Below are 17557 nucleotides of genomic sequence, written 5' to 3' on the forward strand. Positions count from 1 at the left end.
TAATTTATTGTTTCATCATCTGGTCCAGCTCAGCATCCATGGGATTTCTAGATGACATGAAGTGTGGAAACCTGTCATGACAGAAAAGAAGAGAGACGCTTGTAGGAAACAATGGTTGTCTTGTGGGAAGAGTTTAAATATATGCAGCTGATCCCATGGGAACTGCTGTAGTCTATTCACCCTGTGTGAAAATGATGCTCTTTCAATATAATCTTTAATCCTTTTCTTTCAGTGAAAAATGTGAGAACTTTATTTAAAAGTTTTGAAAGAGTGCTCTATTTTAGTCAGTAAAAGCTTTTCAAACATAAAAATAAATCAAATTATTAGTCTAACACGGAAGGGGAAAGTTCTCTGAAATATCTTGCAATATTCTGTCCATAAATTGCATATGTGAATGTTATTGGGAAAGTTTCAGGCTGAAAATAAGCAGGAAATGTATCCAGGCTTTCTTTTTTTTCCTGGATGGGTGCATGTGGGGAAGGAAGTATCCAGCAGTCTTGGAGATATTACAGACTTCTGTAACTGTTTGAGACCTACTTTTTCTAATTCCACAAAACAGATTTTTCCTGTGAGATGGGGGAGAAGGATTTCAAGAGAAGGGAATCCTATCATAGGCACAGAATAAAAGTTTGCTTTAAAGATAATTCTAACCTTCCTCCTATTCATGAAAATGTAAAATAAAACTAAATATGCAGTTGCTGAAAACATTTGTCCCCACCCCCAGAGAGAATGGAAATCTAAACATCATTTTGTTCAATCCATGCGTGTGTGAATAACATCACAAACTCCCACAAGGTTTAGTAGAGCTGCTGTCCTGTTTGGTTTTTATGGGACCAGGTCCTAAATATTAAGCCCTGTTTGTTGAAAGACACAGTTGTATTCCTGGAGGTATCATGTGGCATATATTTTATAGTCTGCACACAGAGTGCTGAAAAGGCAAGGAGTTACTAATACTGTTTTGCTTTTGCTTTCCTATAGTGTCTTTCATCTAAGGCATCCAAAGCACTTCATACAATCCAGTGTATTAAGCATGGCAACATGTCTGCGAGGTAAGAAAATTGATTTTTTTTTTTTTTTCCCTTTCCTTTTTATAGATAGAGTAGTCAAACCACTGGACTATGATTTGCCCAAGATCACCATGGTAAAGCAAGACCTCTGGCTTCTCAGTCCTTTGACACAAGTGTCTCCATTTAAGGGGAATTCTCAGATCACCTTCCTCTCCTGTGTAATTTACTTGACACTTTAAGTTACTTTTTTGAACTGGGTGCTCGCTTTATACCTTTTAGATTTCTTTCTTTAATATTTCAGAAAATGTATGTTACCTTTTCTTTATCAAAGAGCTTTGGTGCCTGTGGTTTCTTGGTCCTTCGGTACAGAACAAGAAACACCAGCTGGAAGCGCTCCTGTCAGGAGCTGTGCTGCAGCATTTGAGGAGAACCATGCATGGTTCTGAGTGTTACAGAGGAGAATGGGGTTTGGGATGTGCTGAATTAATCTTGGATTCACTTGGGAGTTCTGGCTGTCTGCTGGGTTTGGAGTATCATCTGTCCTCAGTGCTGCTCCAGCAAGGGGATGGTTTGTACTCGCAGCCTGTTGTCTCTTGATGTATTCAACTGCAACTGGACAGTGGCTTTGAGAGCCTGCAGGGACTATTCCCGATGGTGGTGGGTTATGGATTTTGCTGCAGGGCTGAGTTAGCTCAGGACTTAGTACTGTGCATGCTTAACCTCCTTCTGAAATGCAGTATTAATGTAAGTTCACGTGCAAGATTGGTTCAACAGTATAGTAAGGTTTTATTGGCCTCTTGCTTTGCAGTGAGCAAACTGGAAGATACTATAAGGTTCACTTAACATGAACTCTAGGTGGCCTGCATTTCCTAAAATTCCTTAAATATAGTGAGGTTTTTCTCGATTTATGTTGCTTAGCATGGAACTAGATTAACAATATTATTGCACAGTTCTTTGAAGGTTGCACTTTTGTTTTCAGTGGGATAGCACCATCTGGTAAAATCAGGCAACGATACTTACATGTCAAGTCTTTTGAAAGTTAAGGAAATTATTTTAATTTCTTGTAGAATTTGCTTTACTGTAAATTTAAAAATTTTTATCCTCTCCCCTTCCTCTTTGATTTAAAAGATTTTTTTTTTTTTTTTTGTCCTTCTAATGTCATTCTGCAGAATCCAAGTTCCTGATAAAACTCTAAGACTCAGTCTTTTAGCTCAGAGTTCAATTGGCTTTTGGATGCCCTTAGGTCCAACTGCCCTTTTACATGGAATTTTTATTGTTAATCTTCTATTATTGGGGGAATTATTTTGCAAACAGACCAATTCAATTGCTTCAAGCTCTGAAACCTGTCAGGCTAGCTTTTATTCTGATTGCTTCTGATAAGGAGCTTTGGTAAGAATGCTGTGCCTCCAGCAAGTTAAGAGACTCACCTTGGAGGGGAACAGCTTCAAGGTCCCAGGGAACGTATGGCTCTTTCAGCTTGTCATGAAAAGGGAAACTAGGTGTTGAAAATCAGAATCAAAACTTTGAATTAGATGAGGGACTGCACCATGAACCATTGGAAATGGCCTGTGTAATCAGCTGAGTCTTTTTTTCCCTGCATAACGAGTTGAAGTTTGCTACAAGTTTGACAAGAGTCACTGCTTTGTTTCCCATGTTTTGACCATAAGGTGTGGTTCCCTGCTGCGACCCCTCACAGGCACTCTGCCGATGGGGAGCCACACAGGACTTACAATCTTTGGCAAGACCATTTGCCTCGTCTCTGTTGCTTGTGTACATGGGACACAAATATAAGTCTGATCTGTCTCGGATGCTGGTCTGACAGATACAGTAATCTCTATCCTATCTGAATGAGAAGATGCTGATAGGTGATGTGAAGTCAAGCTGATGAGACATCTTGGGAACCATACTCTGAAGGAATTTTATCATCCAACCTGACCCTTTTTAAAAAATAAATTAAAAAAAAAAACCCACAACATTTTAGAAGACACATATATTATGCTTTTCCTCAGTGCCAGCTACCTGTTAGTAGGACAGAGTATAATCTTGTAGTGAGCAAGGAGATGCTTAAAGGACAGTTTTCTCCTTTTAGGACCTATGCAAGAAAAGCATTTTCAGCACTGTTACATAATGTAAGTATTAAGAAGATTTGTTATAATTCCATTTCAAAGAGCTTATAGTAAGTAAACATTTTGCTGCATTGTCCTTAGTGTTGTCTATAAAACTTACATAAAAAGTGTCTGTTCATCAGGTAGACAACAGGGCCTTTCTGAGAAATTCTTCTTCTGCAGAAGCACATTGAGTAGAATATCATTTGCAAAAGGCCAAGAAGGGGTTGCTGTGTTTCAGTGCAGCTGATCAAAGAGAGGGTTCAAATGGATCTTCGTTCCTATAGCATTTTTCTAAATTATGTGTGCAGATTTTGTTAGGCTACTTATGAGAGTAATGTTAAAAGCTAAAGCGAACTTCAGACCCTCCTTTGTATTCATGTAAAGTTTTCCAGAATGATAGCATTTATTCCATTGGACAGAGAATCTCTTCTGTAGCAAGTTTGTTCACTTGTTCTTTTTCTTTCAAACAATGTGAGCTTACTGAGGTTTTTTTTTACCTTCTTCCCAGGGAAGGATAGCTTTCCACTAACACAGAGAGTTCTGTTTTCTCTATTAAAAACAACTGCCCTCAAGTGGAGTAGGCTTTATATTTTGTCCTAGAAACAGAGTGTTTCATTCAGAGATAAGGCCTCTCTGCATTTAGGTTCCTTTAGTCACCTGACGGAGCCATTGGTAACTTTTAGGCTGCTTTAGTCTGCATTCCTGAAATGCCTTACTCCTGGCACTGCAATTAACAGCTTCAGGTTCACTGCTTGCCGCCCGATTCCCCAGCTTTCCACTTGCTGTGCCCTGGGATGCTGCCTGGGGTAGCAGGAGAGCAAAGCAAATGGTCAGGCTTTGTTTCCAAGAACACAAGCTTTGCACCTGTAACCATCATTGAAGGTGTCGTTGTGGAACATGAACAGGTAAAAAAATCAGTTTGTGTTTGCGGCTTTTTGAACTTTTATTTTTGAATTTGAGAATTGCTGAGTATGAGAACATGGGCCCAATCTCTTCTGTACTTATACCATCCTCTTCAGCTTCGTGACTGGTGATTTATGCCATAGCAATTGTCAGGAGGACAATAGCCTGTTGTGCTTCAGGGTTTGCAATCTTATTTTCAAGCTCTTTTCTGCTTCTGTCTTGTTGCAAATAATCAAACCAAAAGTCCTGTGTAATGATATTGATAGATTTGGGAAAATTAAAAAAAACCTTACAATCAGGCTTGTGGCAGATCAAGTGCAAGGTGCTGTTTATGCTATTAAAATAGATGTTGTTTCACTGAGTTATTTCCAGAAGGCTCTCAGTGTTCTTCCCCTTATTTGACGTTTTGCATTTTTTTTCCTGAAAAATAGCTTAAAATAGAGTAACAGGGATTAAGGATACTCTGTACTTCAAGTAATAATTATAGATCCAGTTTGCAACAATGTAGTACTTTGTTCATCAGCTCAAGAGAATAACCTAGAGGAGTTGGCCCCCTGGAAGATGTGCTTGGTATGTACTGTATTAGATGAATAAGTGAAGACAGAAGGAAAGTTTTCATTTGTGACTTAATGTTTGTGTTTTAATGCATGTTATCGTGTCAAGCTACGCTGGGTTAGATACAGATCTGCACAGAGGTTCCTGCAGGCCTCCACGTGCTCCAGCAGGCAGGCAGCAGCGGGCAGGAGCTCTCTGCCTGCCCCGCTTGGCACGTGCCATTGGGGTGACTGTGGTGGTACCTATAGCAGCGTCATCTAATGCAAGCCTGTGTGGAAAATGTGGTGAAGTTTGAGTCCTTACTTTGTCACACTTACTCAGCCTATTCATCACTCTGTCCAGACTACAAATAGCCTGTTTTTCATAATATTCCCTTTTCTTCTATATTTTACTTCAGCTAATATATATGTTTTTCACAAGGTTCCCTTTTCTCCTGTTTTTTACTTCAGCTAACATATGTCAAATCTCAGAGATTTCTCTTTCCTCTATATAAAGCTGCGGGGAAATTTTACTCATTGGAAACGCAGCCTAGGTCATTTAAGCGATGTGTGCAGACCAAGGCAGACTGGTCCAGTTCTAGCAACTGCTTTTCCAGTGTGTGACATTTGAAGCTAACTTAAGCTCTTGAATTAATGACTATCATATATAGTGTATGCCTACCTTAATGTCACAATTTTGTCAGCTAGATGGTCATGTATCTGTTGTATTCCTGCAAAGACACCCACTAGTGGCTAAGCTGAAACTTTTAGATTGTTGCATACCTAAAGGTAAAGGACATGCATATATACACATGCATTACATGTAAGGCCTTTACATTTAGGTATGTTTACTTCAATTCAGAAAGACATTTTGATTCACAAAACAGCAACTAACAGCCTACTTCGCAGTTTCTCTGAATGGTGCTGTGTTTATCTCCACACACTTTGTTATGGAGAAAATATTGATCATGTGGAAGATGTTGGTGTTGAAGGAGTGAGAATGATCACTTGTGTACTAAAAGATGGCCAACACAGATGCAGTTAAAGCTAAAGGGAGCTTGAGGTGACCGTCAAGCAGAGCTTGTTCGGGGTGAAGTCGCTGAGCTGTGTAGCAGCTTCCCGGGGCACAGAGGCATTCCCATTTGTAACCTCTCCTTTCATGTGCTTCTGAGCTTACTCAGGGCCATGGTGCTATGTGTCTTTGTGTCCCTTTTGACTGGCAGAATCTCAGTGTGCTGCCAGCCAGCGTGGCTGCTATGAGTGCTGGTGAATGTCCTCTGTGTGGTTCACCCCTTTCTCGGTAGGGTCTTGAACAGCAGGGTCTTCCACTGCCCTACTTCCCTCGCAGCTCTGCCTGAAGCGCTAGCAGCCCGTGGAGGGCCCTGCACTTAGAGGTGCTCTTTGGAGCTGAGAAATCACAGCTTGCTGGGTTTCTTTGTCATCGTGAATAGTGTTGATCAGAAAGGTTGGAAGAAGTGCAGTACAATCGGGACCTGAGGGAGGACGGACTGTCCTTCCCCTGTTCCTACTGGCAGGGCCATCATGGAGACCCTTGGAAGACTCAAGGACAAACATTTTCTGCTGGCATGGCTTTGTACCTGCCTTGGCAAAGCCCAAGGAGGGTGTCTAAGCCCCATGGGATGTTCTGGGCTTGAAGAGCCCTGTGCCGTTAGTCCCTTTCTCATGTGCACTGAGGTTGGCCATGAAGACCCTCGCTTTAAAGGTGTATGAGCAGAGGGGACCTATCAGCAAGAGGCAAGTCCTGGAGGGCTTGGAATAACAAATAGCACTTCTGAAATGTGGAAAAAATGAAATTCTGTCATTAAGGCAAATATCTCCTCTGTGGATGCTTTAAACAGCAGAGTTTAGGGGCACAAGTGCAGGACTGTCCTCTTTCACAAGTGCATGGTGCTGATCCCGGCCCCACTTGGCTCGGCTTCTGTTAAATTCCCCAGCCAAGGAGAAGTGCATAGTTTCAGCTCAGCCAAGTGTTTGTTTTACAGGAGTTGGAAAGACTGCAGGGATCATTTTGGCAGTAAAACTGACTGTTTTTCTAAACAAAAATCATTATCTTCTCAATCTTGCTAATAGTGTATTTCTGGAGTCAAGACACAACAACCCAGAAAACAAACCAAGTGGCTTTACCCGCCTCCTCTAGCTCCACTCTGCTACTGACCACAGAAAGGCAGTTTGTAATCCTTATCAGTTAGTCCAGTCACCATCCTGCTCAGGTAATATGCATCGAAATGAAAAAAACTTGGTTTTGTTTATCAAGAGTTATGTACTGTTTAGCTAATTTTAAGCTATTTAGTGCTTGAGGGGAAAAGGTCCTTCAACATGCAGTTCATGGTACGTGCTTAAGGATGTCCCTGGATCAGGGGATCCTGTATGCTTCTCACATACACCATTTAAAAATCTTTGCTAAACTGGAATATGACAATCAATGCATTTGCTAATTCCTCCCCTGCCCCCCTTTTTTTTCCCTTTTAGATGGGGGCCAAGGAAGTCTTGAAATATGCCCCAGAGTTATTCTTCATATTAAATTGATCACTAGTCCACAGGATTGTTTCCATTCTGTCCTCATCTGAGTCATTCACGCACATGGTGCATGCAGAGGTCTGGCTGAGTGGCAGCGAACGCAGCCATGCATCATCTGTTTGGGCTGGTTTTGGCACAAAAGGACCTTTCACGTGCAGGGGATCTTTTCTCCTTAGAGGATGCTGAAATTGAAGGAAGCCTCTCGGAAGCTCTTGAACAAATAAGAATAATTAGTTCATCTGTGGTAAGTGAAACACTGTCCTTAATAATTTTGCATGAGGTTAAATGTGTTGTATAAATAAAATATTAATGACAGGGACATAAACGATTTAAGTTTTTTAGAAACTCAGGAATGCCAAACAAAGTGTAAGATTTAAAAATGTGGTAACCAAATCCAGTTCCTACTACCTGGATTTCCTTTAAAGATATTTCAAGTTCTTCTCTATCATAATTTTTATTAAATATTGTTTAAGGCATATTAAAGATTAACAGGCGGTTACAAGTACACTTTTCATATAGTGTGTATTCTGTTTGCAGCATAAAGTGTTCTGGATGATGGTAGGCTTACAGATTTTGGTAAACTCTTTGAAAGTGCTGTCCAAAAAAAAAAAAAAGCTCTTTATCCTTCCTGCTTCCAGTTTGCCAAAGGGAAGGGAAAAATCTTTTTTGAGGCTTAGCATATTCAATTAGCAACATGTACATGTTCTCATAACAGCGCTTTTCTGGCACTTCATACAGCATGTGATTTTTAGAAATCACTTTTGGCAAGGTGCAAACCTCTGACTCTCGGAGCATTGATCATGACATTGCCAGTTGCAACAAGAACTGACTCATCCATCAGGACAGCCACTGTACACTGGCTCTTCTCTTTGGTCATTTCTTTGACAGCAACTATATCTGCACAGTCTTTGAGAACATTAATCAAGTTATTTTGGCCATTGCTTCTGCTGTTTGTGATGTACTTTGACTCGCCTAACTGCAGATTATCAGGAATTTTACACAAATTCCCCCTACCATGCTTTTTGAGAGAAAATGCCTGAATTGGCTAAAAAATGTTTTCACAAACATGCTGGTCTGCATTAAGCAGCTAAAGCATCATGCAGAGCCATCCTCTACCTCCAAGCGATTCCCACCAGAGGGCTCTGGAGATCGGGCAGCTGCTCCAGCACTGCCTGAGCAAGCTGGGTTTGACACAGGTTTTTCTGCAAATGTGAGGAGTTTCACAGCAGTAGGGACAGGACCGCTCTGCTCTCCATGTCCACGCACAGCCAAAGACCATGACTTTCGCTAGGGGTTTGCTCTTGTGCCCTCTCAGCCAGCGGCTGTTAAATTGTTCACCTCTTTATCAATAGGTAAACTTATACAAAAGAAAAATTAAGTGTTTTCCTTTTTTAATAAGTGCATGGATTTTTCTGTCATGCCAAGCAAAGCTTGTAGAGGGCTAGCTGTGAATAAAGGCAGAGAATTGCTTTGAGACAGACCCAAACGTTGTGGTTTCTGCCTGTGATACGCTGTCGTACCACGCTGCAGTGCAGAGCCCCCGGAGCTAACTCTGGAGCTGCACTTCTGCAAGCTAGTGCTGAACTTAGCTCCAGCCCTTTAAAAATGACCATACTTTATCCAGCAAAACCAATGACTTTTGATTAATACTTCAGTCTGTCTTTCATCTTCATTACTTTTTAGGGTGGAACAGCATAGGTTAGACTGAGGGACGGCGATTGTGTATTCTGAGTCTTTTAGTTATGGCAAAGCACTGCCATTTCATATCCATGTGGCATCTGTGTCAGTAATTACAGGGGATTACAGGATTTTCTGATAAAGCCTGTTTAATTAACTTCTATTCATGTTACATTGATGCTAATTGAAACTAACTGTTTTTACATCAGGGACTCAACATGATGGGAAATACTTGGGACACTGCATTTGGCTATATATATTGTGGGTGTATCAATCCCAGTTTCAGTTTTAGGACAGTTATGGGAGAAGAGGCCTGTGTAAGTGATTCTACGGTGTGTGGCTACAATCCCTGGTCAAGAAAGCCATGCTTCAAGACAGACTACTAAAAATCATTTGATAATATAATCCATACCTTTACAATAATGAGAATTAAGACCTAAACCAGTGAATTGTCTATAGGATGACTAATTTCTGTGCTTAATTGCACTAAATGTTTGTTGTAAAGGTGGAAGTGAGAAAACGGACACTGGACAGTTACAAAAACTTCATGCCTTCAGGCTAATTTTGTGGGGTCCTTGAAAAGGGTGGGCATTCATTGGCAAATGTCTTTTCATTTGAACCAGGACTACCAGACCAATGACAATGACCAGGCTGTGGTGGAAATCTGCATCACTCGCATCACCACTGCCATCAGGGAGACGGCGTCCATAGAAAAGCATGGGAAAGCCCTTGTGGCTCTCTGGGAGTCATGTCTAGAACACAACCTGAAGCCCTCTGGAAAAGATGAGGACACACCACATGCAAAAATTGCATCCGATATCATGAGCTGTATCTTGCAGGTAAGAATGAGCTGAAAACAAGGGAGTGTAGTGCATTCATAGGCTATTCAGTTTTATTTTTTAGAAGGCAGTTGTACTTTATGGTTTTTGAGGGTGCATGGGAGTGGTTGCATTTGTTTAAAACCAAGAATATGACCCCAAATGTTAAAGTATATTATTACATGTATATGGCATCCATTGCAGTGAATCAAAAGTTTTGGCAGCCTCCTTATCTTTAGAAGTGTCTCGACTGTTTAGTACCAGATTTCATTAATTCTCCATTAATTCTAAGTATTTGCATTTCATGTAAGTATTAAAGTGGGAGATGTAGGACTATCACTTTCTGTGGTTACAGAAAGATTAATTTGAAAGCACTTAGCATCAGGGAAGAGGTTATTCTTTTGAATCATTCTGGAAGGCAGCAAAATGCCAAAGAGATTTTAATGATGTGAAATTTAGGTCACTAGACATGCTGTCAGTAAGGAGGATCTCCCTTAACATTTTGATTGTAAAAGCCAAGTCCATATATAACATAGAAAACTGACTTCTGAACTAAAATCCAATTTTTACTACTCTAAATAGAGGACTAGAAAGAAGTTATGCTCTGGCCAGGCGTGTTGAAATAATTTCTTAGAATACTTTACTAAGTGTTGGAGGCAGCAACAAGAAAATCGAAAAGGTATTTAGGTCTCAAAAACAGTTGCTAGAAGAACAGCTAAAATCAGGTCCTGTCTGAACTCAGTAGTCTATGAACTATCACTCCCTGTGAATGCAAGACTAAAAAGAAGACATCTTAGTATATAACAGCCTTTTTGGAGAGAGGAATGGGCTATTCCAAGGCTTTCTAAGAAAGTAAGCTGGGAGTGAAAAGCCATTTAAAGGTGGGGGGAAGAGGGAATCTGGTATTAAATCAGCTGTGGGTACAATTCATGGGGACCAGCTCAGTCTCAGATGAAGAAACAGTTGCTATGAAGTGCCTTTCTATACAGACTACTCTGGGGTGATGTTTGCAGTACGTCTGCTGTTTCATAGTTGCTTTCTTTACCTCTGCCTCTGAAATCAAATGTGGGGTTTTTTTTGTTCTTTTATTATAAAAATTCAAATGATAGTGGCACAAGTAAGTCACTGTCCCATGAAAGTTACTGCTTATCCCCTTGTAGAATATATTCTTCCATAAACTTACTGAGATTCCTCATCTAGTTTGGCTGAAAGTGTTTAAAGTCCAAAAGAATCAAAATGTTCTGGAAAAAATAACATCAATGCTGAATTTGCTTCAATGAAATTTTAGTTTACAATCCTTTAGTATGGTCAGTTCTGTTTACCCCCAGTCTGTCTCTCTAAAGATGCACAAAAAAGTGTATTATAGCAAAATACTAAAAGAAGAAAAAAACCTTCTTTTCTGAAGCCCACGTTCATATTGATTTTGGTTTAGGAAGCATAGAGGTTTATTCTAGCCAGACTTTTGGTCAAGACTGCAGATGCAGCTTAGCAAGATTTCTTCTGCACTGTGCTGGCACCCCTGAGCCATGAACCATAAGCTGCACTGCAGCACAGGGCACAGTAATACATCCTATGAAGGTCAGTGGTAAATCAGGGGGTTACGTCCCCTCTGCCTTTCTCTGTGAATGACTGGCTTTGGTAGGGAACACCCTTTCCGATTAGGCAACGCATTCCTGGAGGTGTCGGTTATCTCCGTTTTGGTCTCGCGTACCCGGAGGTGAGACAGTAACTGGATTTGGATACTGACAGCAGCACAGCTTAAACTTCCCAGACAAGAGACTGTACATTGTAAAATCATATTTGGTCTTTGAGGTACTTTAGCAATCATATTTCATAAGAATACTGAAGTTTGCAATGGCTTGTCTAAGCTTTCAGTTTGTGCTGTTGGCAACTGTGTGCCTAAATCAAGCATGCATCCAAATGTTTTGGGATTGCACTGTGTTGCAGATTACTTCAAGGAGTTCATTGAAATAAAATGAGAAAGTTATAAAAGTACATTTATTGCTCCCTGAAACAGAGCTATTATCAGCAAGTTCCTTTGCATAAAAGAAGAAAGAAGGCATAAAATGAGTTTTTATACAATACGTGAGGGATAGTTGAAGTAGTAATGAATATCTGACAGCTGGGTTGAATCTCACAGCATGTTTCTGTTGATATTAGCAGCAGGGAGGTCCCCTAGGTTTGCAAACATCACTATATCATATTATCGAAATCTGTTTTTCATTGTCACCTTCACATTTTCATAAGCGTGCATTCATGCCCTGATATTTATAACAGAACAAATGAAACCTTTCTCCTCCCATCTGAATTCAAACCTTTTCTTAACTAGGTATTTTGTCTTTATTGTAGAGGAAAAAAAAATTGTTCTTTGGAATTTTCTTAGATCTTTTAAATCCTAGTCAGAGGGCCAAACCTTATCTTCCCATTCTTTCTGTGTGGAGTCCCAGAGTATAACTTGGAGGCAGAATATGGCTCCTACTCAGTAGTACCTCTCAGCCAAATATAATGAGGCATTATGTTGATTTAAACATGCTGCTGCATAAGGCTCTATTCATTTTAAGGGCTATTCTCATTAAAGATGCAGGTTTTGGTCATATGGCAGTTGCTACGATGAGCTATCTTGACACCTAGGAGTTGCTGCAGCCCCTTCTTCCTTAGGGGCTGGCAGAAAGGAACTGTCCCGGAGCAGCTGCAACAGTCCACTGCTTGGCAAGTCTCTGTTGCAAGGAAAAATCCTCATAGCCACTTAAACTTGGCTCTTTTGCATTGGTTGAGTAGTGTAATGTAACCTTAATTAGGGTTAGTCCTGCTCTCCGTGAGGCTGATGGCAAAGGCAGTTACTGCTGATGAAGGCAGAGCTGGCCTGAGAGGCAATGTAGCAGGGTATGTGGAATAACAGATTTGTTTTTTCTCAGGTCTAAATTTATTTTTTCAGCACTGCTCCAGAATGAGCATGTGTTAAGTCTGGACTGCCTTTCTTTGCACTGTTTTGTTGCTTTCTGAAACATCTGGGTTCCAGTGGTTGCCTGTGATTTCAGATGCTAATTAAATATAATCATATTGCAGGATTATTTTCAAAAACAATGAAGTACTCCAGTTTCAAGGAGATGTTCAAAACTGAGTGAAGAGGAGAGAAAAGCACTGATTAAGGAGGGTTCAAGAGAGACTGTAGGTCCTCAGTTACACATAAACATATCCTACTAGTTTCAAGGGTAGTTATGTATGGGGAATTTAATGGGCAATAGATGTGTATAGTCTGTGGACCCAATTTTACATATACAAATAATTGCAGAAAACCTTTTCTGACCTTAATGTCAAAACCAAAGTGTACATGCAGATACCCCTGAGATTGCTGAAGCTTGGTGCCGTTTTGAGGACAGAAAAATTTCAGTTGACCCTGGTGTTCAGAGAAATTGGCTGGAGTTTAGAAAAGGAAATCTTAATTATTACAGGAAAATTGATGATCAATACTAAAGCTATTACCCTGTGAGCAAGTCTCCCAGTACACTTACTCATGCGTCCTCTTTTTCCTCATTTGACCGGTCTGCCTTTGATTTAGTCCCAGCAGCTTAGCCTGGGATCCTGTTCTGGGAACAGAGGAGTCCTTTCTTCACGTGGTCTCTGCCAGCACAAAGATAGACCAAAACTCAGAGTAGTAACACACTTCAGTTTAGATGAGGGAAGCTGTGACTTGTGCTGGGGAAGATTTACCCATGCTTGAAATAGTTTCCCTGAGCTTTGACTGTGCCTGCACGTTAGGCTGCCCTGCTTGGGGCTGGACCTTGGTGTGGGGCAGGTCACTGCGACACAGGAATGAAAGGCAGCAATACCTCTTTTAGTGCAGAGAGCAATATTTACCAGTCAACAGAATCAGTGACTGCTCCAAGGTGTTTCCTATGCTTTGGGATGAAAATTACCTATGCCGTGTGAATGATGGACACAGCTTCTGCTGTATTCTCTGAGAGCACCAAACACAAAATACCGTGTTAGAAATGTTACAGCAGTTAACATTTAACTCGTACACTTCATATCATGTTCTCTCCTTCTCTTGCAGAATCAAAAAAATAGGTGCATTACTAGCATTTCCTGGCGCAGTAGTTTTAAAGTTCTTTACTTGCTCTTTCTTTCAAGTCTGCCTCCAGCAGTGTTACCAAAACATAACCTTTCTTGACATGTTTTTTGCTTTTTTCCCCCTGTTGTTTTGATTTTTGTTTTTCTACTCTGATCAGCATGAGACTTTATTTTAATCATTATTTCAGCTGCTTATTTTTCAGTGCTTTTTCATGTTTTTGCAGAATTACAATCGACCTCCCATAATGGCCCTAGCTGTTCCAGTGGCAGTGAAATTTCTTCAGAGGGGCAATAAGGAACTGTGCAGAAACATGTCAAGTTATCTATCCTTGGCTGCAATTGCTAAAGCAGATCTGCTGGCTGATCACACAGACACTATTGTCAAAAGTGTCCTTCAAGGTATGAAAGCACTGAGATTTTGGATTTAGTCCTGCAGCATGCCCACCATTAGATTAGTTAGGCTGTATTAGCCATATATACAAACACGTTATACATGAAAACGTGTATGAGGCATGTATGTATAAAGCATGCCTATAAAACATATTACACACAATCTAATAACAGACTATATCAAGGAAGACCTTTCAAGAATATGTGAATTTACTGAACCTTGTTGACTATGGAAGTCTTATTATAGATTGGATGACCCATAGGGCAGGAAATAACATCTGTATTTGTTAGTATACTGTACTAATGGACTTCAAATTATAAGCCATGATATGAGACGCTAGTTACTGGGCTCTTATCCTTTCTATTAGTGTCATTGGCAATACTCCAAAATATAAATGAGGATGAAATGAATCCCATTCTGTGGCAAAATAGTCAGATGTAAAATATAAAAGCTTTGTAGTGGTTCTTCAATTTTGCCTACTTTGTTAGCTTTGCCTAGAATATTGATGCTAAACTGTGTATATTTTACTTTTGTGGTTTAAAAAGCCAAAAATATTCATACCTCTACAAAAGGAAGACCAATTTAGTTGAACTAGTAATGTTCACAGCATTTGTTGCAATACAGTGCTTCTGCAGTAGTAAAATCACTGTTTGTTCTTCTTCAAGTATGAGCAATAGCAATAAGTAGCAATAGCTGTCTAATTATTCCAAGAACATTTTTATGAAGAAGTTAAGCCCTTGAATTAAATGTATGCATTCTGTATTTATTAAAAAATATAAATGGAGCATATTATGGAGGGATAGCTAAGCTAGAAAGTAATTTTGTCCCTAAGACATTGTGGTAAGAGCTTGCGTATTTCTGTCTGCTTTGTTTAAAGACAAATGTGTGATAAATATGATAAATATGTATGAGCTATGTGATAATACTAATTGAGTAGAGTCCAAGAACAGAATATTGCTAACAACTTCCAAAGCCACATGGATAATTCTTTTAAGACTTGTGACATTAGTATTTATGTGTTAACATTGTGCATTGCCACTTGTAACTCAGTGCTATTAATAGAAACAAATAGAGTGAAACAGGTTTTATGGTATAGTTATAGGTTTGGGAAAAGTGATAAACACCCACAACTGAAGGTTTCATCATGACTGAGCCTGCTTGTTTTTGTGTATTTATGTTATTCTACCAGCAGATGTTGCTGTGGACATCAGATTTGGAAATTCCAGACTGGAAGAGGGCACTCTGAATAGGCAAAGTGCTTTGTTTTGCATAGTGGCTTAATTGCACTGTACATAATTTGTATTTCAGGCATGAAAAGGTTGGTTTGCAGCAGGCTAAGAACCACGCTTAAGGACTGAGTGTTTGCTGAAGGGAGAAGAGAAGCTAGAGGATAAGCTGCTAAGGATGGATTTACAAAGCAGCGTGGAGACAAAGGCCTTGTTCTGGTGCTGCACAGACAGGGCTCAGCCTAATGGCACCAGTGAGACTGATAGTAGACTTTGGCCTGCTGCCTGCGAGTGTTTGAGAGCTAACTGGATTTTTTGATTACTTGGGGCAACTGTTTGGCTGCATAATCAGTTTCTTATCTTATTAGCTAAAAAAGAGCTCTTTAGAAAGAGTGTTTAACTACTCTGTTCCAGTTAGTGTGAACTCAGCTTCTAAACATGCAAATGTCTGTACTGTGCTCGTGATGCTGACAGGCCTTGTGCTGACACCTTCCATCAGCATAAGGGATCAGGCAGATTTATTCTCGTTTCCAGGGGACAGCAGCAAAACTACCCTGAAGTTGTTGCTGTAATCTGAGAGTCCCACAGCTGTTCCACCTTTCAGAGGAGCTCAGGCAAGGGATGTGGATGTTGCATTCAGCAGAGGCTTGTTAGAGAGCATAACTGGGCTCAGCAACATACTCCAGAAATGCATGTCTTGCGCTTGCTCTTTCATTTCTACGTTTGCAGTGCAAGAGTAGGGTCACTGCAAGAGTAGGCCTACAAAAGTAGGCCTTCTCCGTATTTGGAGCCCAAACTCCCCCAAAATACTATTTACTTAGTGTTTTCCAAACAGGCAAAGTAACTGTTAACAAAGAAAAACATAGTTAAGCTAGGAAGGAAAGAGAGAAGTGTCCTGATGGAGGTGACAGAGGGGACTAGACTGTGGGAAAGCTTTGCTAGTCCACAGAAGTGATAAAGGAAGAGCAAAGCAGTTGGAAAGAGGAGAGTTTTCCAGCTGAGTCAGTGAGAATGAAGGGACTGGCTTTGCATTTGGTCATCTGCCAAACCAGAACAGAGATAGGAAAAGGCTACTTCCAAGACAAAGCATTTCAGGTATGAGGGTACAGTAAGAAAAGTAGGCAGGAAGGATTTCTGGTAATCTTTTTGAGGATTTTGCTTTTTCTGCTGCGTTTCACGGACATTTGTTTTCATTTAATGGGGGGCGCTCTATGGAAAGAGGATTTGAGAGCGGTTTTGCCCTTGCACAATGTTGGGACCTCAAGTGTTTTTCGTAACTCTGAAGATCTGTTTTCTGGCTGACAGCAGGTGAACGGAGATAATCTTTCATTGTTCTGTAGTTAAGGTTATTTGCAGATATTATTTAGTAAGGGATTTTTGTCATGCTTACCACTAAGCATTTCTTAATTTAGATGTATTTTTATTGTGGTCTAATAGGAGAAATTCCAACAATCGGAGCAGTTATTTTTACCTTAAATAAACAGTGTTGACAAAACTTTGGAGCAGGTCCTATAACTAGGTATCAAGTACAGCCCCCTTGAATGGCATAGTAAAGTGGAAATTAGCTTGTCATAGCTTTTTCTTACTACTTTTGTATCGTGGAAGGAACGATCTGGTAGCTGTGTCACATTCAGGAAATAAGCATAGCAGCAACATGTCAAGAACCTTTTCAAAGTGTTTTCTTAGGACATCTGTAGAGAATAAGATGGAGAAACATGTGAATAGAGCAGAAGGGTGGGCTGTTTCCAGTGGAAATAAGAATTGCTTTGAATAAGACATTCTCCATGATAACTTGTTAAGAGGCTTCAACAGGTAGTAAATAATCGTTCTTGTCATAAATGGTTACATATACAGTGAATAACTATTCATCATTGTCTACTTCTGCTCTGTTTTCTACACGGAAATCACCACCAGTGTCTTGGCTCTCTGCACTGGCTTCTTATGCGCTGTATCCAGCTCTAGGTTTTTATTGGATTTTAGATAAGCTTGTGAATGTGAAAGAAGAAAGCTGCTGCCACCAAACATTCATCAATTTTGCCTTGTACAAACCTCCTGTTAGAATCAAACAAGTTGGTTACTTTGGATATCTAAACATATCTTAAAACTGGGTATGTGCTTCTCAGATGGCCAGCATTATGCATGGGGTACTGGTTGATTTTTTTTTTTAATTTTTTTTTTTTTTTTATTTGGGGATATCTCAAAACCACTCTTCCCTTCAGTCTCCAAGTGCTGTGCTACCACAGCCTCAGGTCAAGGCGCATGTGTCAGTATGTTAAAGCATCTCT

General features: G+C 40.2%; 1 protein-coding gene across 4 annotated transcripts in view; it reads left to right on the forward strand.

Moving 5' to 3' along the window:
• Positions 1-17557, forward strand: part of VEPH1 (ventricular zone expressed PH domain containing 1) — a 96619-nt gene that overhangs the window by 10295 nt on the left and 68767 nt on the right. For 2 of the 4 annotated variants that reach the window (XM_069792872.1, XM_069792873.1), the window contains 4 exons: positions 979-1049; positions 7042-7333; positions 9390-9605; positions 13880-14054. In XM_069792872.1, coding sequence (XP_069648973.1) covers positions 7196-7333; positions 9390-9605; positions 13880-14054 — 529 coding nt within the window. In that variant the 5' untranslated portion in view covers positions 979-1049; positions 7042-7195. Of the gene's footprint in view, positions 1-978; positions 1050-3883; positions 4021-7041; positions 7334-8306; positions 8442-9389; positions 9606-13879; positions 14055-17557 lie in introns of those variants that run through there. The other 2 variants (XM_069792874.1, XM_069792875.1) reach the window with 2 other exon arrangements.

The sequence above is a fragment of the Haliaeetus albicilla genome, chromosome 9 (assembly GCF_947461875.1).
Source record: "Haliaeetus albicilla chromosome 9, bHalAlb1.1, whole genome shotgun sequence".
Lineage (NCBI taxonomy): Eukaryota > Metazoa > Chordata > Aves > Accipitriformes > Accipitridae > Haliaeetus > Haliaeetus albicilla.